At 44.9% G+C, this 26,343-nt stretch overlaps 1 protein-coding gene across 1 annotated transcript in view; it reads left to right on the forward strand.

The window, feature by feature from the left end:
* The window catches only part of DAAM1 (dishevelled associated activator of morphogenesis 1), a 181,486-nt gene that overhangs the window by 59,290 nt on the left and 95,853 nt on the right, over positions 1 to 26,343 (forward strand). Inside the window, exon 2 of the mRNA XM_065403022.1 lies at positions 5,815 to 6,038. Coding sequence (XP_065259094.1) covers positions 5,856 to 6,038 — 183 coding nt within the window. The 5' untranslated portion in view covers positions 5,815 to 5,855. The remainder of the gene's footprint in view (positions 1 to 5,814; positions 6,039 to 26,343) is intronic.

Consider the following 26,343-nt stretch of genomic DNA (forward strand, 5'->3'; position numbering starts at 1 on the left):
GGAGAGGAATCTGGGGGTGTAGCATTGTTGTGTAGAACAGTATGCAAGGTCATGGCAGACCAGACAGAGCAAATTAGATTCTGTTGAATGAGGAAAAAACTAGAGGAGGGACAAAGGAGTTCTGCTTCTGATAGGGAGCCTGGAATACAGGTGTCTCTGTAGCTCATAACTTGCTCCTTCTCTTCCCCTGCCATTAATCTTTTTGGTTGTCTTTTGCCTGTGACACATTCACAATATTCTGTGCAGTGATCACCTGTTAATACCAAAATCCTTGCAAGCTGAATGTATCCGCTCCTTTGTCACTTGCTTTCATGGAACCTAAAATGTATGCCCCTGCCTCAGTTATCCTAGAGACTGTGCCTTTCTTATTTTTGCACTATTGAAATGCTATATTGAAATTTATAGACTTCTTCTATGTTGTCACTACTTACATTTTTGTTCAGTACATGATCTATATTAGGTACTTATCTGGTTCCCATCACCATAGTGTCTGAGCACTCCACAAACTTTAATGTATTTATCCTCGCACCACCCCGTAAATTAGGGATGCTCTATCTCCATTTTACTGATGAGGAACTGAGGCCCCGAGAAGCTAAGTGACTTGCCCAAGGTCACACAGGAAGTTTGCTGCAGAGCAGAGAATTGAATCTGGGCTTCCCAAGTCCTAGCCTAGTGCCCTAACCACTGGACCATCCTTTCTTGAAGGAATCTGGATTAAGTGTTGTACCACCACTTCCCATTGGTAGTGACCTCAGGTGGAGGTCAGAGCAGGGCAGGTATCTATGGATATTTAATGGTCTCTTTCAAAGAAATGCAGTTCTTTAGGAGTTCACTGGAGCTGTCTGTAGTTTCAACCTTTTTCATGTTTAAGCCAGAGATACCTCATTTTGTAGGGGAATTAATATGCATGTGAAACTAAAGAGAAAAGTCATTTGAAAGCAAATCTATTGTTTGTAGGACAGGATAGCGCCTAGGAGAGCTGGTTAGGGACCAGGACCCCACTGTGGTAGCTGCTGTATAGACACAGAACGAAAAATGGTCCCTGCCCCAAAGAGCTTAAAATAATTTGAAACCTTCTTAAGTTTCTTCGAGGGAATGTTGCTTGGTCACTTAGGTCTTGTCTACACTGCCACTTACAGCGCCGAAACTTTCTTCGCTCAGGGGTGTGAAAAAACATCTCTCTCCCCTCCTCCCCCCCCCAGCGATGCAAGTTTCAGCGCTGTAAAGTGGTAGTGTAAACAGTGCTACTGCGCTGAGAGCTACTCCCCTTGTGAGGGTGGGTTTTTTAAAGTACTGCCGTGTAGACATACCCTTAGTAACTTTCCTTTTTGTCCAATATCCTGGACAAATCCATTACGGTATGTGTGTAGCTGGCAACATCCTGCCAGGTCATTTAAGATTTTATGGAAATTACTCTTGCAAATTTTTGACTAAAAGGGTTTTGACCCCAAAACATGTGATGCTCCTCACTGATAGCCAATTTTTCAGGACAGAAAACGGTGATCTCATCCCCCTTCTCCAAATCCAGTAATAAGTACCTTTCCTGTCTGCCAGTGTGTCCTTTCTAGTCTCTCTGTGGTTCCTGACTCACTCCCATCTACTTGCACTGATTCTAGGATGGCCGTCTGCAGATGACTCAGTATTTTGATGCTTTCACTCCTCTCCACCTTGCTGTCCCCAGTCCTTGCTCTGTCTGCAATCATAGCAACTGAAGCTGCTCCACAGAGCATCTCTGGGCAAAGTCCTGTTCTCATGATGTCATTTTATGCCTTAATCCTCTCTTCTCTCAGCTCCCTCTTGTTCACTGTAGTGGCTGCACTTCTCCTCCCTCAGTGATGTGATTCCCTTTGGTTCCATCATTGGCCCACCACTCCTTTTCCCCCCTCTCTAATCTCTCTGGGTGGTGACATTCACTACCTTTGGACTGGGAGCCTGGAACTTCTCAAGTCTCATCCCAGCCTTGATGTTTGCCTTGAGGGCTTGGACAAGCTATGTAGGGCAGTATTTTCAGAAGCATCCTCTCATTTTTGGTGTCTCAGGCTTTGAATAGTCATCTTGACTCACAGGGCCTGATCTTCAGAGGCGATGAGCTCCAACTGAGTTTGGCTGGAGTTGCGAGTGCTCAGCACTTCTGAAAATCAGGCCTGCAGTGTCCCGGATTGGGCACCCCAAAATTAGTGGGCATGCTTGGGAATTGTTTTCCTTCACATCTCTGCCTCTGTTTATCCATCTAAGCAATGTGTCTACGAATTACTCATCTACCTCACCAGAGTGTGCTGAGGGTTAAAGTTAGTAATGCCCTCTTGGAAATGAAAAGTGCTTTGTGAATGCTGAGTGGTGGTGGTGTCATATGAGTATCCTGTAATGAGAATGAGAAAAAGCATCTATTGCTAGTGCATAGTGACTGAGAATTCCCTTGCATAGCTGCCTGAATGACTGGTTATCTAAGCTTGGAGAAAACAAATTCTCTTAGTCTTTCCCACTCGCCAAAAGTGGGACATCTCTGTAATTAATTATATATTCTATCATTACAGTTCCTCGTCTGACTCCCCCTAGGGAATAAAACCAGACACGAATGCAGGAAGAAGGGAGACAGCCAAAAAACAACAACCCCTACTGCTTCAGAACATACTTGCATACTAGTGCCTTGTGGCAAATCAGGTTTACTTGCAAGGCATAACCCCATTGCTGCCCGACACATGAGCAGTCTTGGCAAAAGCCAGTATTGTGTCCACCTGACAGACGGAACGATTCTTTTGCAATAGAGCGAATTCTGTATGTTCTCCAGGCTGTGGTGTAACAGCAAAAGGAAACGATCATGGTATTTCAGTGGCATAGCTGTTGCTTGCCCCATTCATGTGGGTTCAAGGAAGTCTTTGAGACCTCTGAGAAACAATTATAATTTAAGGCTCGGATGCTGCAGACAGTTGAGCAAATGAATAGCTTCACTCATGAGTAGCCTTACTGACTTCAGTGAGATTACTTGTGTGTAAGTTTGTTCAGGATCAAGGCCTAACTCCTGCCGTAGTTCTCTAGGGCTGCATAATATTCTGGTACTTCTCTGGGTATTTTTTCCTTGCCTTTCCGGTTGCATTTTCTACAGGAAATGCTAGATACAAATAATTCTTACATGACCTACAGGGTGGTGTTTGTATTGGGGGAGAGCCTAAGAGCCCTCCTCATGGCCCAGGATCCCATTGTGCTAGATGCTGTACAAACACAGAAGAAAAAGACAGAGTCCGTGACTCAAGGAGTTTGCAATCTGACCAGGTACTTTGAGATTGTATTAACTTAATCTCAACCGGGAGGGTGATTTAAACCTAACAGGAGCTGAAGAATCCACCCTCTCCCTTGAAGTCTTCAAATCCAAGACTAGGTGCTTTCTGATGGTTTAGCTAAAAAGACAAGTTACTGGGCCTCAATCCTGTGGCCCGTGTTATACAGGAGGTCAGACTTGATGGCATAATAGTCCCTTCTGACCTTGAAATCCTGTGAACCTGATTAGGGTTGTTCCCTATGTATGTATGTCCTGCTCACGCTCATGTCTAAAGTGTAACTTTGGGAAGTTTGAGGACTTTTGCAGAAAGCTGAGCTGAATGACTTGTTCTCAAGCTGACATTGTCCCTGTCCAATGTCTAACAAATTCTGCATAAACGATAAAGTGGAATGAAAAGGCCTTGCCCCTCAGACTTTGTACTGTAGAGGCAATAGGCCTGTTTTGAAGCGTTCTAGCTGAAGAACATGTCAGGAAGCAGAGTTTTGACTTTTATCCTTCACGTTAATGAATATTCAGCAGCATTTGTGCGGTTTGCCTGCTAGCTAAGGTTCTGCTCTCCTTTTCAAGTTTTGTAGTGCTGCTTGTTAGTAACTGCAATTTGCTGGGCTTGTATCTGTCTTGCAAATGATACATAAACATAAAGACTGCAGGTGTACGGTAATTATGAATCCCAATCGCTCTAGAGCTGCAGCCATCTCAAAAATACCTTGTCTGAGTGGCCACGTCTGTCTTTTAAATACTAAAATAGAAATAAACCTTTACCTAGTCTCATCCTTGTTCTTTCATTCAGACGTAAATCTGTTGATGTTTTTATGGAAGCTAGGATCTTTGAAAACACCAGACGTGTTCGGAGGATAGCGGGTGTATATTTATAGCTTTCAGTTTGAAAATCTGAAATGGAAGAAGAGAACGAACGTTCCGGGCCTGGGGTGAGAGTACGGGATTTGCATGGGAGAGGAGCATCAGGAAATAGGTTTCTCTTCCTAGCTCTGCCACTGATTCACTGCATTGCTTTAGGCCAGTGGTTCTCAGATTGTGGGTTGGGACCCCAAAATGGGTCTCAACCCCATTTTAATGGGGTCACCAGGGCTGACATTAGACTTTCTAGTGCCAAAGCTGAAGCCTGAACCCCCCGCCCAGGGCCAGAGCCCGAGGGCTTCGGCCCTGGGCAGCGGGGCCCAGGTCACAGTCTCCGTGCCTGGGGCTGAAGCCCTTGGGCTTCGGCTTTGGCCCCCCGCCCAGAGCGGCGGAGCTCGGGCTTCAGCTTTGGTCCCTCCCTGCCTGGGGCAGCGGGGCTCAGGTAGCTCTGGCTTTGGTCCACCCTCCTGTGGTCGTGTAGTAATTTTTGTTGTCAGCAGGGCGTCGTGGTGCAATGAAATTTGAGAACCCCGCTTTAGGCAAATTACTTCCCTTCCCCCTGCTCTATTTTCCCATCTGTAGAGTAGGGAAAATAGTACTTGGGGCCTTTTAAAAATTATGAATTTGCCTTCCCTATTGAGAAGACATGTTTTGTTTTTAGGAAACTTTTGGTTGGGGGGAGCAAAACTTTCTTGCCATGTGTGGGATGCCTTTTTAAAAACTCATTGATTCCAGCATACTGCAGATGAATTCAGCTGATAACTCTCAGGTAGCAAGTGACAATAAGAGATTTAATGGCTGTGCGAGCTCATCAAATGGTTACGTTTGTGTGAACCCTAAGGTGCGTAATGTGAAATGAGCTGTTGAGAAGGGGATGCTTTTAGCTTGGATGCAGGGGAGGATTGCGCAGACCTAGGACTTGTACTTCCTTTAAAAAAAATTACTTAAATTTGAATTTTAAAAATGGCCTCCCACCTGTCCCTTAAATAACATTTCCAGAGCTAGATCCTCAGCTGGTATAAAATGGACCAAGTTCTCTTGACTGCCCTGGTGTGTTACTGGCTCACACTAGCTGAGGATCTGCCCCTGGAATCATAAAGGTTGTCCTCTAGTGCTGAAAACTTTAGTTGACAGCGTAGACCAGACAGAACTGTTTGCAGTACCAACGCGCTAAGTCTCAAACGTTCTGTAATAATGCTGCAAGAGGTCCACACGAGCTGAAAAAGAGTTGTGTAGCATAGGGCTAATTGGCATCAGAGTGACTTTTGACCTGTCTTGGAGCGAGATGATAAAAGATAGAGAAGGAATCAGAGGGCTTGGGTCAGTTCTTCTTGCAGCTCTCAGCGCTGGAACAGAACAGTGGTGTATCCCACCGTCTTTCATCTACAGCAATTGCTCACTGGCAACTTCTTGATTCAGCTACACTTGGGGGGGGGGGGGGGGAGATTATGCCCATAAGAGAACAAAGGTATCTTTTAATTAGCACAGTCATCAAGGTTGCTGGAACTGTAAATGACAAACCGGAACAGAAATCTTTAGCATGTAAATGTCACTTTTTTGCAAGTTGTGTATGTTGGGTGCCTTTGATTCTGGGTCTCTTCTCAGTAGATCTCAACACACTTGGACAAAGTGGATACTCAAGCGTTTGCTGTCCTCTCTCTCTCTCTCTCTCTCTGTAGGATTTAGTAGCTAGAAGGAAGGGACACAGAGGATTTTGGCCATGGCCCCAAGAAAAAGAAGTGGACGGGGGATTTCATTCATCTTCTGCTGCTTCCGAAGCAACGACCATCCGGAGATCACCTACCGGCTTCGCAATGACAGCAACTTCGCCCTACAGACCATGGAGCCAGCGTTGCCAATGCCCCCGGTGGAAGAGCTGGATGTCATGTTCAGTGAGCTTGTGGTGAGTGTTGCATGTTTCTCGCGCAGTGGGGTAGCTATTTGTGGGAGGGCACCACAGAAAAACATTGGGGGTCCCCCCCCATCCTGCTCATGATGTCCATGTCAAATCTCCCACTGATTTTAATAGGTGCGAGGTCAGGAGGAGTGATTTTTCAAATGAGCTTTTACCTGAAAGGAACGTCAGGGTTTGCTGCTGGCAGTGATTGTACAGCCCCCTGAGCCTTGAATTCCCATTGGATGCACCGGTGACTTCCAGCCGTCATGGGGAATTCCATTGGTTGATACAGAGCTCCTGTAAAAGAGCATTACTCTCTCCCCACAGAACATGTGGAGTTTTGAGGCTCTAGGGCTTTCCATCTGCCATTCCTGGAAGAAAACCCACTCTACGGTCAGTCTTTTCCCCAGACCACATTCTATTCATGGTTGTTATTTCCTTTACGGTACATTGCTTTGTTTAGGTCTGACAGTGTGCCTGAGAGAGAGATTCCCTGCCCTGTGGCGCCTGGGCTCTAGTTCAGACACAGATGATGCCATGAGCAACCGTAGTGCTTGTGAAAGAGAAAGTCTAACAGTGCCTGAGCCAGGAGGCCATAAGCATGTAGTGTAGGCTGGCATGGCAGGTAACTTTCCACGCATGGCACTCCCAGTGCAACCTAGTCAGTCCTCACCTGTACCCCAGTCTTGGACCTCTCCCAAGGCAGGCTGCCAACTGAGCTGAATTTTGTTTGATTGGGTCCCATCGCTAGCCTTGTTTAAACCCATCTCCTTGTCAGTTGTGATTCCCAGGGTGGAAGGGCAGGCTGGGGTGCAGAACCACTGGTAACCTGAAAAGGGACTGGAATGGTTGGGTGGGAAGCAGCTAGGTAGATGGAGCTTAGGCATCTTGGAGAGGTAGTGCTCTGGAAGTAGAAATGTAGGTAGCCGGCCCAAGTGAGCGTGGTCTCCCATTGCTCCATGGCTGCTGTTACATGGCATGACTGGCCAAGGGAGGACGGAGAGCATTGGCTGATCAGAAGGACCGATGGATCCATCCCAGTGTTGTGGCAATGCAGGTGGCCATGAGGCCTAAGCAGTAAATATGGGCATGTCCTCTACTCCATCACTAATAGTGTGTTCCTGTTGGTCCAGCTGCTCCTCCTTCTCTGCAGCCCATGGGGATGTGGTAATCTCCCAAGTGGCATGTGGCTTCTTAAACTGTAATTTTGGGCAGCAGGAGTGAGGGCAGTGAGCATGAGGCTGAGGGCAAAATGGTGGTGTTTTGGTTCCTGTTCTGGTTTGACAGTGCCTATGCCAGGCTGTCTCTTGACAGGGCCCCACAGTATACCCAAAGCATCAGTGATTCTTGTGCCCTGTACACTCTGATTGGAAGGGGAAGGAAATAAAGTGCATGTAAACCCAAGTGTTAGCATTACAGCTGAGTGAAATTTGGAATTTCTGTCCCACAGGAAATGCCGACCTTTCAGCACTTGGTTTTTGTCCCAAATCAAAATGAAAAATTGAAATGTTGAAATTTTTCATGGAACAAAATTTTGCCCCAATTTTGACATTCCTGAAAGCAAAATGTTTTGGTTTTTAGTTTGTTGAACTGACTCAAAACTAAGCATTTCGGGTCAGTTCAACATTAATGGATTTTCCCATTGTGGTTTGTTGCCTCATAGGAGTTGTATTTTGGGAGCTTGATGCACCCATTCCCCTATATGGGCCAGGCTTCCTGGCTAGAATGCATCTCCTGTCATGCAGCTTGGTCAGATGGGAAATCCGCATTGCGCTGTGGGAGATGCAGTCTTTCAGGGAATCTGGCCCATAGGAGATATTGGGGCCTGTACAACAACTCCGATAGGGAAATACAATTTATTATTTTGTTGAACTGATTAGAAACATTTCAGGTTGGTTCAATAAAACAAAATGTCCAGATTGAACCGACCCACAACAAAATATTTCCATTTGATTTTCCTGATGGAAAATTGAAAAATTTCAGCTAAATCAAAATCTTCCCATGGAGCACCTTGATTTTGTGGAAAATGAGTTTTTCATTGGAAAATTCCTGGCCAGCTCTGGTTAGCATAGCCAAACTGAACGTAAGAGCATGCTATGAGCCAGCGCTAGCATAGCCACGCTAAGCCTACAGATCCATCTAGCGATGGGGGAGCCTCCCTGGAGAATCGGGGTTTGGAGGCTTATCAGAACCCATTAAACACCAGGCCTGGGATTCATACAGAATGCCTGTCTACCTGAGAGCTCTCCTTCCCACAAGCCCTGAAGGACATGGTGGTTTCTTTTTGCAGGGAAAGACTGTGTCCTGCTACCTCTTACAATGCCTTATTGGTGTATGGACCATTCTCTCCACCATGATTTTTAGGGAGGCAATTACACTCCTCCTGACTGGCCTCAGGTGATTGGGTGGTGTGGCTATAAGTGACTCTTCTCCTCCCTCTGCCCACACACATTGCTAGGGAGCAGCCACTCCCTGCTGTGAAGTTTTTTGTTTTCTCCTAACAGGGTGGGAGACTGAGCCTAAAATTCAGCCACTCCCTGTGAGAGGAGTCAGCTGTGGCCCACTGCTAGCCTCCTGATTACATGAGGGCAGACTAATCCAATCGGAGGAAACAGCGCCCATACCATATAACTGTGTGTGACCAGTCGCAACACACCAGCCCTGCCTGAAATTCAAAGAAACCATGTGGAAACTCTGCAGCCAAGCTCCCACTTTTTGCTACCCTCTCTCCCCATTACAAATATCAATGAGAAACCCTCAGGGATTTTCCCAGTGTTTACAGGGTTGTTCCGATTTCTCTAACATTTTGCAAACTCAAAAATAGGCAAATTTTCACCAGGGAGAGTTGAAAAAATAAATAAAAATGTTGCTGCAAATCCTTTTGGCCGGCTCATCTTGCTACACCTAGCCCCTTCTTACCGCTCACAGTAACCTGTCAGTGTTGAGTATTAGATTTCAGCATTAGTTAAATGATTTGGAAAATGTCCCACTGTTTCTCTATAAGCCCACTGTGTAACATTTGGAACTGGGACAGGAAAAACAGCTAGGGGTGTTGGGCTGATTTTACGCTTGCTGAAGCCTGATAGGGGGCTGAAAGGTGTCTCTTTAAAACCTGGCAGCCCTGATGCTGCCTCGCAGTTCGCACTCGACAACTTGGAACGAGCGGCTTCTTCCCTCTCTTTATTTGAAAGACATTTTGAATCCACTTAATTATGTTGGCAAACAGGGAGGAGGTGATTTGAAATATGCGGAAGGAATCTTGAGGCTTCACACATTGAAGTTGATGTTAGGACAGGCCTAGAGTTATAGGGTGTTTTTGTTTTTCTAGGTTGTACTTGTTTATGGATTTGTGCCACGTATCAGCGATGGGATACGATTTGTTTTACGGTCACATCCAGCGTCCCCGGCTGAGATCAGGGCCCTGTTGGGCTAAGCAGCGTGATTCTACAAATCAGCAAACATTAGTGTGAGAGGCTAGCTTCAAATGTACATTGCCAGTGCTTTAGCTTTCAATCTGTAAAGCATTCTCCATGGGAGTTGGGAGAGGTTTTTTTTTTAAGGTTACCCATGTTCAGCCCCCAGTTTGAGTTAGGGAATCCTATTGTTATTGACGAGAGTAGCACCGAGGGCCCCCGCCAAGATCAAAGCCCCAGTGAGGTTCAAGCTGCAGGTGTAAATTCCAGCTCAAGGAGCCCATCCCCATGCAAGCTCTGATCAAGCTAGCTCACTAAAAAAGCAGAGTGTAGCCATGCGGGCACAGGCAGAGGGAGTGGCTAGCTGCCCCAAGTACATGCTTAGCGTCTCAGGTGTGCCAGTACTCAGGGCAGTGAGTCCCTCCTGCTGCGTGAGCTCTACTTTTAGCACTCTGGCTCGATCAGAGCTACAGCAAGTATGTCTGCTTGAGCTGGGATTTATGCCAGGGTAGAGCTATCCACAAAGAGGTTAAGTGACTTGCCCAAGGTCACACAGGAAGTCGATGGCACAGCTTTAACACAGATCTCCTGAGTCCCAGTCCAATGCATCTAACCATAAGGCCATCTGTCTTCGCTGGCTCTTTCTAGCCATATTTCTCTGCTTTTTATTGTTCTAGACTTTGGGACCTCGTGATGAATTGCCTCTTCCCCCTGCTCCCCAAAAAATTAAAATAGAATTGGGATTTAAGCAATATATATCTGATATTTTAGTCTTGAGACTTGGCAGTACCATCTGGGACCACCGATGGTGAAATAAGACTAGCCTTTTGTTGTTGGGTGAATCATACAGCAAGCACCAGGAGTTGCAAGTTCAGCAAACTCGGTGTTGCAAATCCCATTTAATCTCCTCCCTAATGTGGCAAGTCCGCTTCCTTTGGGTCAGCCCTGGAAAACGCATCTGGGTTGGATGTTTAGGATGTGACTATTAATCTGCAAACCTGTCACATTCTTAAAGTGAGCAATCAGCGATTGTTCCAGAGCAAAGTCTGAAGACCAGAGATTGTACACTGAACGTGTGATGGAGGCGTCAGTTGCACCGGACGTTGGCCTACCCCGAACTCAGGTTTGCCAAAGGCTTACCTTCTGCTGCCCACCGCACCCACGGTCTTTATTGATCTTGGGTGCAATGCAGCTGATTTTAGCTGGTGCACCGAGACTTCCACAGTGATGTTTGCTTTTAATCTAATGATACCCTGAACTGTCTCCAGACCTGTGGATATGCAGGCATTTCTCTGGAGGAACAGCAACAAAATGGGGAGCCAGATTCTTTAGGTAGATTGTTAAGCTAATGAGGCCAGTGTCTAAACTTCTGCTCCTAGTGATCCTGACAGGAAGAGGACAATTCATACTGGCTACAAAGGAAAATCTAGCAGACTCTGGCCTTCTCTGGCTTAGAGAACATGAAAATATTGCCATTTTTGCTGGCAGACATTCACTCTTGCCTCTCTTCCTTCCACACCTCATCAGTGACTTTGCAGCTGGGAGTTGTGGGAATGCGGCTCCAGTGGGCACTAGGCCCCATCTGAAAGAGTTCATTGTCTCTTGTTCTGTCAGGGCTTCAGCGACCCAGAGCCACCCAAGGAGGAGCAACTGTGTGGACATCGGCCTCCACAAAAGCAAAGTGTTCCACTACAAGTTAGCTGCTGTGTGCTTCACGGTTCTCTGGGAACTGTTCAGGTTGCTGGGACAACCTGCAGGGCTTTCCATGAATGCAGAGCTGTGTGATGCCACCAGCTTTGACTTTCAAATTTTGCTGAAAAATTCTTTCATACTCTAACCAAAACAGCCCATTGTGTTCTATGAGCTCTAGATAGGAGGAGTTCACTTTCACTTGGACCTACTGATGAGGTGTAGCCCCAGCAGGCAACATTGGTTTGTTTTATATTGTTGCCCCTTTTTCAGATACCTGAGTCCCACTACTGACACCAGCATTGCCCCTCTGCCAAATGGTAGCAGAATTCTCGGGCCTTCCAGATTGGCTTCCCATTGGAGGAGAAACCGGTGACATGGATTCTTGGTATATTCACACTGTAACTTTCTTTATTTCCACATATACACTAGACCTGGAAAAGAGGCAGGCATCTCAGCTCACGCACCAATGCATGGCTTCCAGAAGGCTCATCTTTCTCAAGAATTGCCTTCAAATACAGTGAATAAAGTAGAGAGCAAATTCTCTTAAAATGCTATTGCATATCGAGGCTAACAACAATATAGCATTTCTTCAAAGACTAAAATCTTGTTCGCACACTAAGCAAAAGAATTTTCAAGTCTGTGTAATAGCACCATCTGGTAACTTCTACCATAACAATACTTCACATTTCATGTCTACAACTAGTCTTTCCATTGACTCAGTGAATGATTGATTCCCTCACAGCTCCTTAGTACCTGCTGTTATGCTGAAGTTGTACAAATCGTGGAGTGTGTTGTGTTGCACAACATCCCTGGGGGTTAGGTAAGTATTATGTGCACTTCACAGGTGGATAGAGGGAAGCACAGAGAAGTTAAATGCCTTGCCCAAGGAAGGTCAAAATGAGTTGGTGGCAATAGATTGGAACTCAGGAGACCTGACTCCCAATCCGCTGCCCCAATCACTAGATTAGTTCTCCAAAATATTCCCTGACGCAGAGGCATTTTATTGTGGCTTGTGCTGAAGGCAGTGACGAGGACAGGGGGGATAATTTAGTGTAAATTCAATTACTGAATTTACTTACGGCTGGATGAAGATACTTCTCCCAAGGCACGAGAGAAACAGCTACCGTTTAGCTTGTGGCTGCTGCAGCATGCTGTCCTTCCTGCACACAGTTGTCTTAATAAAATCATAAGAATGACTCCAGTCAGGCTGGGGTAGGATGACTGGATGTCGTGGGTGTTATGTCCCTGCCCCTCATTGGGAATCGGATGATGCTCTCTGAGCTGCTGCTAAATGTGGGCTATTAAGTTGCCTGAAGACCAACTTTTTGTTTATCGTTTTCTTTTGGGGTTGCACCACAAAGCCTTGGCTAAGGCAGGGCCCCATTGTGCTAGGCGCTGTCCATACGGTTAGCAAGAGACTGTCCCTGCGCTGAAGGGCTTGCCATCAGGAAAGCTTGCAAATCTTGGTGCTGTTCTGTGGATGTCACTTTGGCTTCCCCCTCCAAGCAGCAGGAAGGTAGCTAGTGTGTGAAGAATGGTAGGTTGGGGAGGAAGCCCAGCTGAGAGGTAGCAACACAATGGGACACAGTTACCAGCACAGGTTACCAGATTCCCAGAGTGTCTGCTGATAAAGGTTTTACCCTCCCCCTTTAGATAGCAGGATTGACTCTCACAACCAGTGAGAAGGTCCCTTCATCCTCTGTCTTCTCCTCACTCTGAGCTTTTTAAGTGGTGTCGGATGTGTTCACTGAAGAATTGGTTACAGCAACACTATCGTCCCATAAATAAAATACTGTAGCAACATGCAAGAAAACGGACTCATTTAACCACTGAATCTTCAAGCAAGCTGGTGATCTAGGATTGCTTTGTTTCCCAGTGGGGTACTTCATGCCTGGAGCAGGCTGTGTGAAACCAATTGTATTCTGTTTAGCATCTTCTCCATTGTTTTGGTTAGAAGCGGTTGCCAAGGTACTTGGGCCCAGATCCTCAAGGGTATGTGATACCACCTTTGAGGATCTGGGCCTCTGTCCCTTTTGCTTGCATGTTCAGTGAGCTGCCTCGTAAAGAGGTTCCAAGCGGAGATACCATAGCTTCTGATGTAAGGCATTTTGCTCCCCCACCTTTGTTAAAGGGGCAAGGGAGAGAGGAGAACTTGCCTGCTTCCAAGAGCAGGTGATTCTAAAGGCGCAACTGTGGTGAAATGTCCCAGAGCCTCACTCCCTGCCAGGCCCTGCATCAGGCTGACTCATCTTTCCAGCTGATGAAATCCAAACACTCAGAGGGATTTTCCAAAGTGTCTCAGTGACTCAGGAGGACGAGTCACATTTGAAGGTTGATGAGACACTTGCTTCTAAATCACTTTGATTCTTTGGAAAATCCCACTCACCGCTCCCTATGGCGCCAGCCACTGCCACTCCTTGGTGAACCAGGAATTCATCCAGAGCAGTGTTTTTCTTTTCTCCCACACTTCTACACCTCAAAAGCTGTGGAGCACTGGGCAGGGAGTCCTACCTCCCTAGCATCCCTAGCTCCAGTTGGCCTGGGTGGAACAGACCCTTAAGTGCAAAGAATCGTTGATATTCCCAGCTATTTGTGACTGCATATAGCGGGAATCTACTGGAGGGGAAGATGTGTTCTCTGAAGTGGCACAATTTGTAGCTTCCCCCTCTGTAACACTGATCTCTGCTACTTCATTCAGATGCATGATGGATCAATTGGAATTAGAGATGCTTTTTATTAATAAAAAGCTGTTTGTGGTTCTAATACATATGCATTTGTTTTGATGTACTTGTAACATTTCTGTTCTTCAGAGTAGTGTGTTAGAGATTTGATTTTCAATTATCCTACTACGTGTAGGAAAGAACAAATCATTGAGATTAACGCTGCATTACCTTTTAAACTGTCCATCGTGTTTATATTGCGCCATTGGTACTACTCTGTTCCTACCATATGTGAGGGTCGTAAAATGTATAATCACAATTTTTAATCCTGGGATTTCATACGACTTTGCGAACACTGCACGGCTAAGCCTACATGCCATCATTGAACAGCAGCCAACAATGAGGTGGAACACTCCATGCATTTTAATAAGCCAATCACGTGAAGGCTTCTGTTTTGTGCGACCCCATTTTGATTACTACGGTTTTATGTGCATCGGCGACTTTGAGCACTTTTGAAGGATTTCCACTCTCCGTGTTTGACAGCATTGTGCAATGGGGCATCTGCTGAGGCTTCACATTCTGCATGTACAGATGACTTCATAGCGAGGATGAGAGAGAGGGAACAAACCCCCTGGGACAGATGTTAGTCACATCACTTAATGAATGACTGGAAGGCACTCAGATGCTATCATGGTGAGGGTTGTCTGATGTAGAATAGAATGGAGTCTTTGAATCCAAGGGCCTAGTTGTATACTTGTTCATGGTATCTTTAAACTCTGATCCCAGGGCAACTAACTACTCATGGGGAAACTGTTGAAGCTTCACTTTTCGAAGTAGTACGCTAGCTGCAACATTACTGTGTATGTAAAACTTTAGCAGATCAATAATTCATGGCTTTCCTCTGTGGGCTCTGAGAATGGCAGCCCTCCCTCCCTCCCAGCCACTAGCCCCTTAAGCACTTAGTTATTTGGTGTTTATCTTTTAATGTTTATGAACGTCTGTACAGCAGTGGGCATGCTAATGCTTGTAAATTAATAGTTTTTTTGAAAGCTGCATTAGCAATCCATTAACTTCACTAAGCGTTCAAAATGCTGTTTAGAACTCAGGATTGTTAGTAGAAGTAACATAGTAATTAGAAGAAGGTGATGTATCAAACACTGTATGTGTTAATAAGAATGGCAACTGGGAAATTAATTATTACTTGAGATTGTAAGTAAAATTGATCCGGCTAGTAAACGAGTTGGCTCTCTTTGGTTTCTGGTGTTTTTAGTTTTTAGTTTCCTGGTTAGAAGAGAGGGTGAAAAATGCCCATGCAGAAGCCATGGCATTCAGGCAACCGCTGATGTATCAGATGCAAGGCAAAGCTTTCATATTTAAAGCTTACGTGCAAACGAATGCTATGGGCATAAGTGCTATTCCTAGCCACGTGGTCACTGCACTACCAGGAATTTCATGATGTTGAGATCCCCTTAGCCTGAGAAGACCCTATGTAAAACACCATTTTATTCTAATATTATTTAAAATAAGTCACATACAAAAATGGAGATGTATTTATTGCACGAATCAAATGCAGCTATGAGAAGTTTAATATTTGCCCCATTGGGTTGGATTCTGTGGACCTCATGGGCCCAACTCCCATTTGTGTACAGCGGATCCTGTGGTTGGGTCTGCTGCATACTTATTCCTGAGAAAAGTCACCTAGGTGTTAGGAGACACAACGGAGGTCAGAGGATCCTGTGACGCTGCTTCTTTGCAGAACGAGGGTTTGACTTTGGTGTCCTGGTAATAGTGTGTAAATGATCACAAAAATAGCTTCAAGGATAACAGAGTTCTCCCCATTTTTATAAAGTCTTTCTCCATGGTTCCTCTCACTTAAGTTGTTCCCTCAAGGGAACAGGAATTGGGGGCATTCTGATGGTTACTACTTGAATTACGGTAGCACCAAGGGTCTTCAACAGAGATCAGGACTCCATTGAACTAGGCACTGCACATATACATCCTGAGAGGCAGGTGGGAGGAAAGATTATATTTCCTATGTTCTAGATGGGAAACTGAGGCACAGAGAGAGTAAGTGATTTGCCCAGCGTCACATAGGGGGTCTGTAGCAGCACCAGGAACTGAACCTAGATCTCTTGAGTCCTTAAGCAGAAGACCAGCCTTCCTTTCAAATGTAAATTCACTTCTTGTGGGGAAAAATCAATGGTTCGTTCATGTGTTTTCTTAAAATCACTCCAGGAGGACACTGCAATGCAAAGACTACTTCAATGGGATGCCCAATTCCTGCTTATTAGATACCAACCACTTGGACAGCTGGGTTTTGCTTGTTCTCCTTCCAAAACCTAGTGATTGCTCTGTATTCATGATCTATATATTTGTTTGTCTTTCTCTGCTCCGCCTGTCACTCACTAGGTAATAACCCCACACTTGTTTCTACCACCTTTATGTTTTACTCAATCGCGAGTAATCCCTTAAACATATGTTTTGATCGGTAACTGTCTGATCTAGAAGTCACACACCTACTCATCTAGGAAATGAGAAATTTCTGCCCACACATGTTCTACAGACGGGAATAAAATAATCCAGTGCGAAGCTGTATCTCAGCTGAACAGCTTGTGCAATTGCAATATCTGTTACACCAAGGAATGCCTGCGTGCTGTTTTGGTAGTTGTAAGGGCCTCACTCTTCCAAACCTGTAATTTTGTGACGGGACCGTAGTATAACACGGTGTGAACACCGGTCGCAGGTAGAAGGCTAGCAAGGAAAGCTTTGCTTCAGAGAAAACAGCTCTCAGGTGGAAAAGTGACACATTCTACCCGTGAAGAGCCTTCCATGCTGCACACAATAGAAGAGAAGTGCAAGCAGTGTGTGTCTGGATAGCTTGGTCACTAGTGCATCACACTCGTAGGCTACACGTACACAGCAGCTGGGAGGTGTGACTCCATCTTGGGAAGATGTACACATGCTAGCTCCTCTTGAGCTAATGCGGTAAAAAGAGCAGTGTGGCCTCAGTGGAACAGGGGGTGACTTGGGTTTGCTGCCTGAAAACATACCTGGGATCTCTGATGGGGTTGTAGTCACGGGGCTAGCCTGACCCATGCCGCTGCAGCCATGTTGCTATTTTCCACACTCTAGCTCAAGTCGAACTAGCGCATTTATGTCTTCCCGAGCTGGGAATTGCACCTCCCAGCTGCAGTGTAGATGTCCCTTAATTCTTAATTAGTTCAGGTCCCTCTTCAAGCACAAATGCTTCTGTGCTGGCCATTGTTGGAGACAGGAGATTAAACTAGGTGGACCATGGGTGTGATCTAGTCTGGCTATTCCTGTTCCTACCTGCTCTGGTTTTGTACTGTGTTCCTCATGCATTAGTAAGGATTACAGGCGAGAGTGAATGGAGATAAGTATTGCTTTGCTGGTAGTCTGGCTCAGGAATAGCCTGAGCAGGGAGGAGTTTTGCTAGAAATCATTCTTGGTTTTCTTCTAGATTTTTTTGTTTTGCAGATTCATAGGAAATACCACGATGGAGTTGTGATACCAACTTCATGTCCAGAGAGTTCGTTAAGTTACCGTAAGGGCTGTTGAACCAGAAGTTGTACGTTTTCTGTGTGTAAGTGTATCCAATATCAGCGCCGTTCAGTCCGCTCTCACTGACCCCAAAGGTAGTCTTCCTCAGAGCACCATGCAAAGAAAGGGAATCGCAATTCCCCTGGCCCTAAGGCCTTGTCTACGCTAGAAAATTAGGTTGCTTTAACTACATCTGTCAGGGGCATGAAAAATCCACACTCCTGAGTCGCGGCATTAAGCTGACCTAAGTCCCTGTGTAGACAGAGCTAGGTCAACAGAAGAATTCTCCCGTTGACCTAGCTACCACCTCTTGAGGAGGTGGATTACCTACGCCGATGGGCGAATCCCTCCCATCTGCATAGGTTGTGTCTACACTGAAGTACTACAGCGGTGCAGCTGTGCCACAGTAGTGTTTTAAGTGTGGACAGACCTTAAAGACCCCTAGGCCACTGCCTTCTTTAAGAATGGGGCAAAAACTTCCCCTTCCACAGAGCACCCCAAAATGGAATACCCTATCTTTACTAGCCTTACAAATTGCGTTGTCTTAAAGGGAAAGGTTAGCTCAGGAGTATATCCTAGACGTTAAGCAGAATGTGAGCACAGCCACAAAGAATATTAAGTTGAGCAAGAGGGAACTTGCATATTATAACGCCAGCTGCTGCCAGCTTGTGCTAAACATCTCACTAAGGAGCTGAATCACAAGATCCAGAAATTCCATCCTCCAGGGATGTCTCGTTGCTTTGTACAGTCTGAGAGTTAAAATCACATTTGTCCTACGGGGTGGGGGTGTCAAGAACAACAGAACCAGGAGTTCTGGGCTCTTTGCTATGGGGAGATTTCCATTGAGAGGTAGACATTTAGGAGTCTAGGGCTGTGGAAAACCAAGCTCTCCTGTTCGCCCCAGAATAGCCATCTCTTGTATCCAAGGAGCTCAGTTTCACATTATATCAATGTCCAAAACCAATTAGGAGATGCCTCTTCCTCTGGCACAGCCCCAATAGGTGCATACAATAAGCAAAGTCCTCTTTGGCTGCATCCGTCCAGTCCTGTGTGCATAGCTGTTCATCTCAGTGATGTTTCAATAACACTTTTTTTATTCCCTGTTGGATCCTCCACTGTATCTTTGGTGGTACACAGCTGGGCACATCGCGCTGGGCAATTTTTGAGCAGTTTGCTGCAAAACCAATCATTACTGAGTACAAAATCAGTTGAACATGGGTGCCTCCCATTAGGCATCTAAATCCATATCTATACACCTAATAAACTGGCCTGTTTTTTTCTTTTTTCTTTTTAGAGGTGCTGAGTCCTTGCTGCTCCCTTGACTTCTGCAGCACTGGGGGTTCTTGGCACCTTGTAAAAACCTGGCCACTTACTAGGTGTATAAATACAAACTTAGGTGTCTGAATTCAGGCACCTGTGACTGAAACCTTCACTTAAGTGCCAACTGGGGTGACCAGATGTCCTGATTTTATAGGGACAGTCCTGATATTTGGGGCTTTTTCTTATATAGGTGCCAATTACCCCCTACCCCTTGTCCCGATTTTTCACACTTGCTATCTGGTCACTCTAGTGCCAACTCCACTTATTGCAGTACAGGATAGACACATCAGGTGCAGTCATTGCCCAGAGACACTTACGGTCTATTTGATTTATGATTTGTATTGATCTCCAGTACTAGCTGTCTTTCACAGTAACAGATCATCAATAAGACAAAAGTTTGTTTTCAAAGTGAGCCTGTAACTGTAAATATTAAGAGGATTTAAAGTGAGGAGCTCATGTTCCCGTAACACTGCCACAGTCCAGCTAGGATGTTTTCACTTTTGGATGCAATAGTTTGCAATGGAACGCTGTTTTCAGAGTGGTTGGTGCAGTAATCCGCGCTCTGCAGGTACTGCGTGTTTTAATTAAACAGCAAGAAAAAAGTTTCCATTTGACATCAGCAAAGAGGTCACAAGAGGCAACGCATTTGCTTAAAGGAAGGACAGGATTAGGTGGGGTCCAGAGGAAGAAATGCTGATTGCAACTTTCCTTCATACTGCAGCATGCTTGGGTATATCAAATTTGATGACCTCTGAGAAGAACGACTGGAAAGAAACAAAAACATGGGTGTGACCTCCGAGAAAAGAAGTAGATGCAGACTTCAACCAGTGTGTGTTTTAAATTGCCATATTGTACCAGTTAATGTAAAATGTTTTCAAAATTGTGACCTGTTTTTAAAAGTGAGTCTCCACTTAAAGAAGAAAAATTCTAGTTTCTGAGCAGCTAGTATTATTGGCATCCTTCTAATCCATCTGCTTGAGTTTCTCATCCCTGTGGACTCATCCCAGTCCTTGGGGTGTTTAGCGATATCCATGTAATTACATCCTGCAATCATATGTTGCACCTGCTTTTTATAATGCTGCTCATTCACTGGTCTGGTGGTTGCTGCTTACTGTTGGATGTGGAGGAAAAAACACAATATAAACATCTGATTTTTAAAGAAGTTTATAAAAAATACCGACAACTGAGCCCTGCTACATTTTGCATAAATTCATTTCCCCCCTCCTTGTAACAGTCTCCTCAACATGCTGTGTTTTAAAACTACACAGTTACCCAAGTGTCTGTTCAGCATCATAGGGCAGACTAGGCTAAGGCCATGTATACACTGCAAAATTAAGTTAACCTAACGTACTTCACCATACAGCCGCCACAGTAATTACATCGCTTGTACATGTCTACACTTTGCTTCTTGTATCGGTGGTGCATGTCCTAACTAGGAACGCTTGTATTGACTGTACAGTACTATCAGTGTGGGTATTGTAGGATGGCTCCTGAAAGCCAGTAAACAGTTGACATAAGCAGTGCAGTGTCTTCACCGACACTGCATCGACCTCGGCTCACACCGCTGGTGGAATTAAGTCGGCGTAGCAGGGAAGTTACATCTGTGGCAGCGAAATTTAAGTGTAGACTCTTCCATAGTTAGGTCGACATAAGCTGCCTTGCATCAACCTAACTCTGCAGTGTAGACCCAGACCTAAAGCGTGACAAAGAGCAATGCACGCAGCGTCCCAACCTGCAATTCATTTCTCTATCTCGGCAAGCTAACGGGATTTAGTTCCTTCATAGACTCTTTCTACAAAAGCGTTTAATGTCCATTCACAAGTATTTGCCAGCAGTCCAAAGAAAGTAGTGCTGTTGCTTGCACTTCAAAAGGCTGCTTTGCAACCATCCAACTGTTCTTAATTCCAGTTAAGACAGACAGATGAAGGAGCTTGGGTTTGGGAGCACAAACCTGGTAATCATTTAATGAACGTAGGCTGTGCTCACCATTGTGTAAAAGAAATTCCATGAGGTAAATAGGCCACTTGAAACTTGACACCATACACACTGACTGGCAGATTGTTGTTTATTTGTATTGCAGTTGCACCTAGGAGCCCCAGTCACAGACCAGGCCCCTATAGTGCTAGGCACTGTACAAAACAGAACGGGACTGTGTTGTTGCCCTGGAGATATGCACATATACTGACTCTTTGTAATGCGATAACTGGAGCTGCCAGCTTTGATTAGTTTGATTTGCGTGGACATAGCCCAGTTTTTTCCGGCTGGCACTGTGACGGTTTGGGAATAGGTCTGCGTCAAGTTATGCGTTCCGTGTTGTCTTTTGAATGTCACTTTGAGGGTAACCATCATTGTTTATTTAGAGCATCTCTCTTGTAGCAGGGACTAGACACCGACTGGGGAGGCTACATTTGGGAAGCAGTGACAGAGCAATCAAAGGCGATCAATGTTGAGTGGCTCTGCCCTAGTGGAACAATGGGTTTGCTCCTAGCAGGGGCTATTTAATTTGAACCCAAACTATGTCTACCCCAAAGCCAACCAGAGTTGGGGATGGGTGGGCAGGGGAGGGGAGCTGGAGCTTGGAAATTCCCCAAATAAATGGGCAAGAAAGGTGACAGACTGTTTTAAAAGGAGGCTGCTTTTCTAAGGAAGAGGCCGTTCCACTGCCAGAGGCGTGAAACATGACCAAGAAGGTTGGAAGAACCTCCTGGCATAAGAAGTCTGGTCAGACCCAGGACTCCTGGGGGTGGTAAAGTCACACCCAGGGGAATGCAGCCAGGAGTTTGTTTTCCTCCGATCTGGCTCTAGTGCTGTTTAGGAGGAAAAAGGAAGCAAGAAATTCCGTTGCTAAGCCCGTGTGTGCTTGTTTTACTGCCACGTGGTCCCTGAAAGGTGAAACTAGAAAACTAGAGCGCTCCTAGCCAGGCGGACCCTGGGGAACTTGGCTAAGCAACTGGGAGGGCTGTGGCACTTGTTCCAGGGTCCAGGCAGCCGGACTGCAAAGTCCCACTGCCCAAGAAGGGCGTTAGATGTGGGGTCTGCACCTGGGAGTGCGCTTGAGATACCCAGAATGAGGAACAGTGATCGGTCACTCTCCAGACCCAGGGGCTTAGAAACATGAGCGATTCAGGAGCTGGATCCAATCACAACAGCCTGGTGTCCATCCAAAGGGTTGGCAGGATCGTGTTGTGACATGTACTTGGATGCTATTAAATATCAGCGGATATAAAATAGAGGGGGAGATTTTCCAAGGCACCCAACTCCCAGAGATATTCAAGAGCAAATAGGCGCCTAGCTGCCCTTTTTGCCTTTGAAAATCTCCCCTTGAGTATTTGGATGCTCCTCAGTGCTGTCATTCCTGTATTCCCATGTGATAAACTTATTTTTACCAAGCGACTTCACTTTAAAACTTCCTCTGGGTGAATTGGTGATGGCTGAACTTTATTAAGTTTTTTGTAAAAGCCCAGCACTTCCTCCCTTCCTGCCACTTTCACTGATTGATTGGGATTTGTTGGCTTACTGAATACAGAAGACGTTGTATATCAAGCTTTCCATTGTGACATACATGACACTCAAGAAAGGGTTAAATTACTAGATTAGTGTCCTTCCCTCCCAGTAAGATCTGCTAATGAGTTTATTGGCTAAGATAGTACAAAGGGAGGAGGGATAGCTCAGTGGTTTGAGCATTGGCCTGCTAAACCCAGGGTTGAGTTCAATCCTTGAGGGGGTCATTTAGGTATCTGGGCAAAAATCTGTCTGGGGATTGGTCCTGCTTTGAGCAGGGGGTTGGACTAGATGACCACCTGAGGTCCCTTCCAACCCTGAGATTCTATGATACTCCGTGCCCTACTGCAGAGCCTTGGTGAGTGGAGTTTTACACCAACTAGTCAGGGTTGGAATTTGGATCTCTTACTGCTCGAGTAGTTGAATGTTTCTTTCATCGACGATGCCTCATTTTTCCAACATATCCCGGCTCTGCTAAGTCCCGGCTCTTTCCCTGGAATGATGCAGATAATAACAAAAATAATTAAGAATAAAAATGTTCTGAATTCCTTTGTCATGCCCATGTCATCTCTCATCTCAACTTCTCCTGTGATCACCACCGTGACTCCCCACCTCTTCTGTCCCTCTCCCCTCCAGGTTCATAAAAACCATCTCCTGCCACCTTTCTTAGGTCCTTCCAGTGGCTTATGCTCCTGTCTGCGTCAAGGATAAAGTCCTTCAAACCTTTTTGTAGATTTTAAAGGACCATTGTGATTGTCTAGTCTGGCCTCCTGCATAACACAGCCCATAGGATTTCCCTGTATTAATTCCGGCTTCAAATCAATATTTGTGCTTGAACTAGAGCATCTTTTTTAAGCAAAACATCCTATTTTGATTTAAAAATGTCCCGTGATGGAGAATCCACCACAACTCTTGGTAAATTGTTCCATTGGTTAATTATCCTCACTGTTCAAAAGTGCATCTTATTTCTAGTCTGAATTTGTCTAGATTCAATTTCCAGCAATTGTATCTTGTTATACCTTTGTCTGCTAGATTGAGAGGTCTCTTATCTAATTTCTGTTGCCCATGTAGGTTCTTGCACAACCCAACTTCTGCACGAGTCTTTCCATTCCCACCTCCTTTCATTCCCACCTCCTGCTTCCTAGGTTTCTCTCAACTGATTTTTGTTTTGTTTTTTGCTTGCATGGTCCAGATTTTGTGCCTTGTTAGAACAACCTGTGATGGGTGTCTGGCAAGCTCCCTTCCAAAAACACTTCTGAGTAACCACCGGTTCTGTGGAGCATTCCAGCTCGGAGCCCTCTTTCTTGAGGCTGTGCTCTTGTTTGTTTGGCATGGCTTACCCTCCTTGCTCACTCTAGCTCTTACGTTCTCGTTTGCTTCTGTACCCTTCAGTGCTATTACTCCAGACACAGTATTCACACCACGCTTTAAAATTTGCCGCTTTCTCTCCCGGAAAGGAAACTACACTAAACACACAGTAGTGCTTCCCAACGCTCTTTGCTACGCAGTTCACCATTTAAAGTAACGAGCTTAAAACCCACCTGGTTTAAAAACTAACTTTGAAAGAAAAACTGAATATTAGCAGCTTGCACTACTTGTGCTTAGGGGAGAGAGACTTCAGAGCAGCCACAGTTGCTTCCAGTGAAATGCCTTGAAATATTAGCAAAGCAAATAGTTACGTTGCTATGTTGTACCTACCAGAAGCAACCTATAAAGCCTTTTGAATTAAATACCCAATGTGTTTTCAAACTCCTCTTCAAATAGAGTTTGGACGTGCAAATGGGTTTCCTCATCGAAAGGTTAATAGTTTAACTGTATGGGATAAATATTTGAAAGTAGCACATCGGTTTCCAGTAAAAACACTCTGGGTAGAGACTTCCTTTTAGTAGCAGACTGTTATTTTACGTGCCTTAGTTGTAATGGAAATGGAATATTTAAAATGGCAAATCTTTCTGCGGGAGTGTGCCAAGAGTGGAGTGGCGAGGCTGGTGGAGGACAGGGCTGAAGTGCAATGGAAGGAGGGGTGTGTGTGTGTGTGTGTGTGTGTGTGAAGAATCCAGCCTCTACTATGCCAGACTAGCCTGTGTTCTCCTTCTATCACTGAGACGGGGACTAGATTCACCTGATTTAAGAATGCGAGCACAAATGGCAAATGCGCTACAAAGTCAATTGTCGACTGGATTCTCCCGGTGTCTAATGATTCAGTGCATGCTTGTTAATTGGATCTACACAGGAATTTGAGGTTGCACACTGCAACTGTGCACTGTTCTGGCTCTGCGGCAGAGTTGCAAGTGAACCTTGTAAATTGAGAGTTGAACTGTTGGCTTCAAAAACTTGAAATAGAATTCCTCTTCCTACCCCCAGTTTCAAAGAGATTGTGGGTTTGAAGGACAATCCATGGCTGCTTCATTTTGATTGTCCATGGAGCAGAATACCATGACGCTTTCCTGGGATACAAATCCTCTGTGGGAGTGCATAAAATCCCAAAAGCTAGAAGTGGCCTTACACACACAGTACAGCCTAGTTTCCATGGATCCAAACTACTGTGAAGAATCAGGCCTTCGCTTTTCCATTTCTGTTATTGCTGACCATAACACTCATTAGTCACTGATTCTGGGGAATTTCACGTTCATTTGTTGCCACATGTTATTGACTTAAACATGCCTCTTTCAAGTACAATGTAGGATGTCATGGCGTAGGTGTTTCTGAGTAACGCAGTGCTGTGTTCTACAGTTAAACGCTGGAAGTTGAATACAGTGAGACGTACTGTGTTAAGGATAAATAAATGTTTACAACTTGCAAATGTATCAAAAAATCTATAGTCTACTCACCCACCGTGCGTTCTACTCTCACCACCACGACCACCTTCTTTTCCTCTGGCCGTTTTGTCAGACTAATCCTCCTTTGTTTTTGTCAAAATGCCTAAACTCAAAACACATTTTTTCAAGTCGGCTCAAAATGGAAAGTTTCAACCAAACTTGACATTTTTCGATTACTGAAAACTTTTGGAAAAGTTTTTTTTTGGTTTTGGTTCAACCCCCTGAAACAAAACTTTTTTTTTTTTTTTTCCCCCCCCCAAATTTTCAGAATTGCTCGGGAACCCAAAACATCCATTCTTCACCCAGTTCTATCTTTGCCTTAATCTCTATTTCCACTTAGGTCAATAAATCTTGACTTCTGCACAAGTTGTTTACAATGTGGTAAATATTATTGAGTCTAACGTTAAAATATAAAGCAATGGCAGTCTACAAAGCATACCTCATGGGAGTTGTAACTTTAAAAACAGTCTCCCATGCTGAGCTATTGGTTAGACTTGTGCAACCATTTTCATAACATTTATTATATCCGTGTGTAGAGGCCCCACCTGAGATCAGTGCCCCATTGTGCTGGGCACTACACACACACACACACAGTAAGAGGCTGTCACTTTTTCCAAAGAGCTTTACAGTCTAAATAAACAAAACAGACAAAGGATGAGAGAGAGGAAGTATTAACTCTATTTTACAGATGAGGTGCTGAGGCATTAAGATTGTGACGTGACGCAGGTTATAGAGGGAAGCCTGTTGCGGAGTCAAATATTGAGCCTTGATTTCTCAAGTCCCAGTCCTTTCCTGAGCCATAACATCGTCACAGATTTCAGTGGATGCTGGATCATGCCCTAATGCAGGGCTTGTCGATTGTGTGTGGTTGAAAAAAGATGGGAGGTTGGGTTTTTTTTGTGTTTTTTTTTTTTTGCCCTTTTGTGCTTGGATTTGTATTCCTTTCTCTTTCCCGTATCAACTTATTTTGCTTAATAGAATTTTTTTTTACTGTAATGATTGCTGTAGCAATCGGTGCTTCTAGAAATCCAGAACTTTATTGTAAATCTTCTTGCACGTACTAGCAAAGTCAGTTTGCGCATTGATTTGAACACATGATCAATAAATGTAAGACTTAAAGCTCCTCAATGGGTGTGTAATTGAAAATGTTCGAGGATACCTGTTCTGAGCTGGACTAATGTCCTTGGGAAGTGAAATCAAATATGTGCAATAGATTTTTAGATAAACTTGTATCCAGCTCACTTTTGACTATTTTCCCCCCTTCTACCCACTAGAAGTGTACTGTAAGTGAATAGCATTGTGATGCACAATAGCTTCCACCAAAGGAGGTGTGCAATGGTAAAGC

The sequence above is a fragment of the Emys orbicularis genome, chromosome 4, assembly GCF_028017835.1.
Source record: "Emys orbicularis isolate rEmyOrb1 chromosome 4, rEmyOrb1.hap1, whole genome shotgun sequence".
Taxonomy (NCBI): Eukaryota; Metazoa; Chordata; order Testudines; family Emydidae; genus Emys; species Emys orbicularis.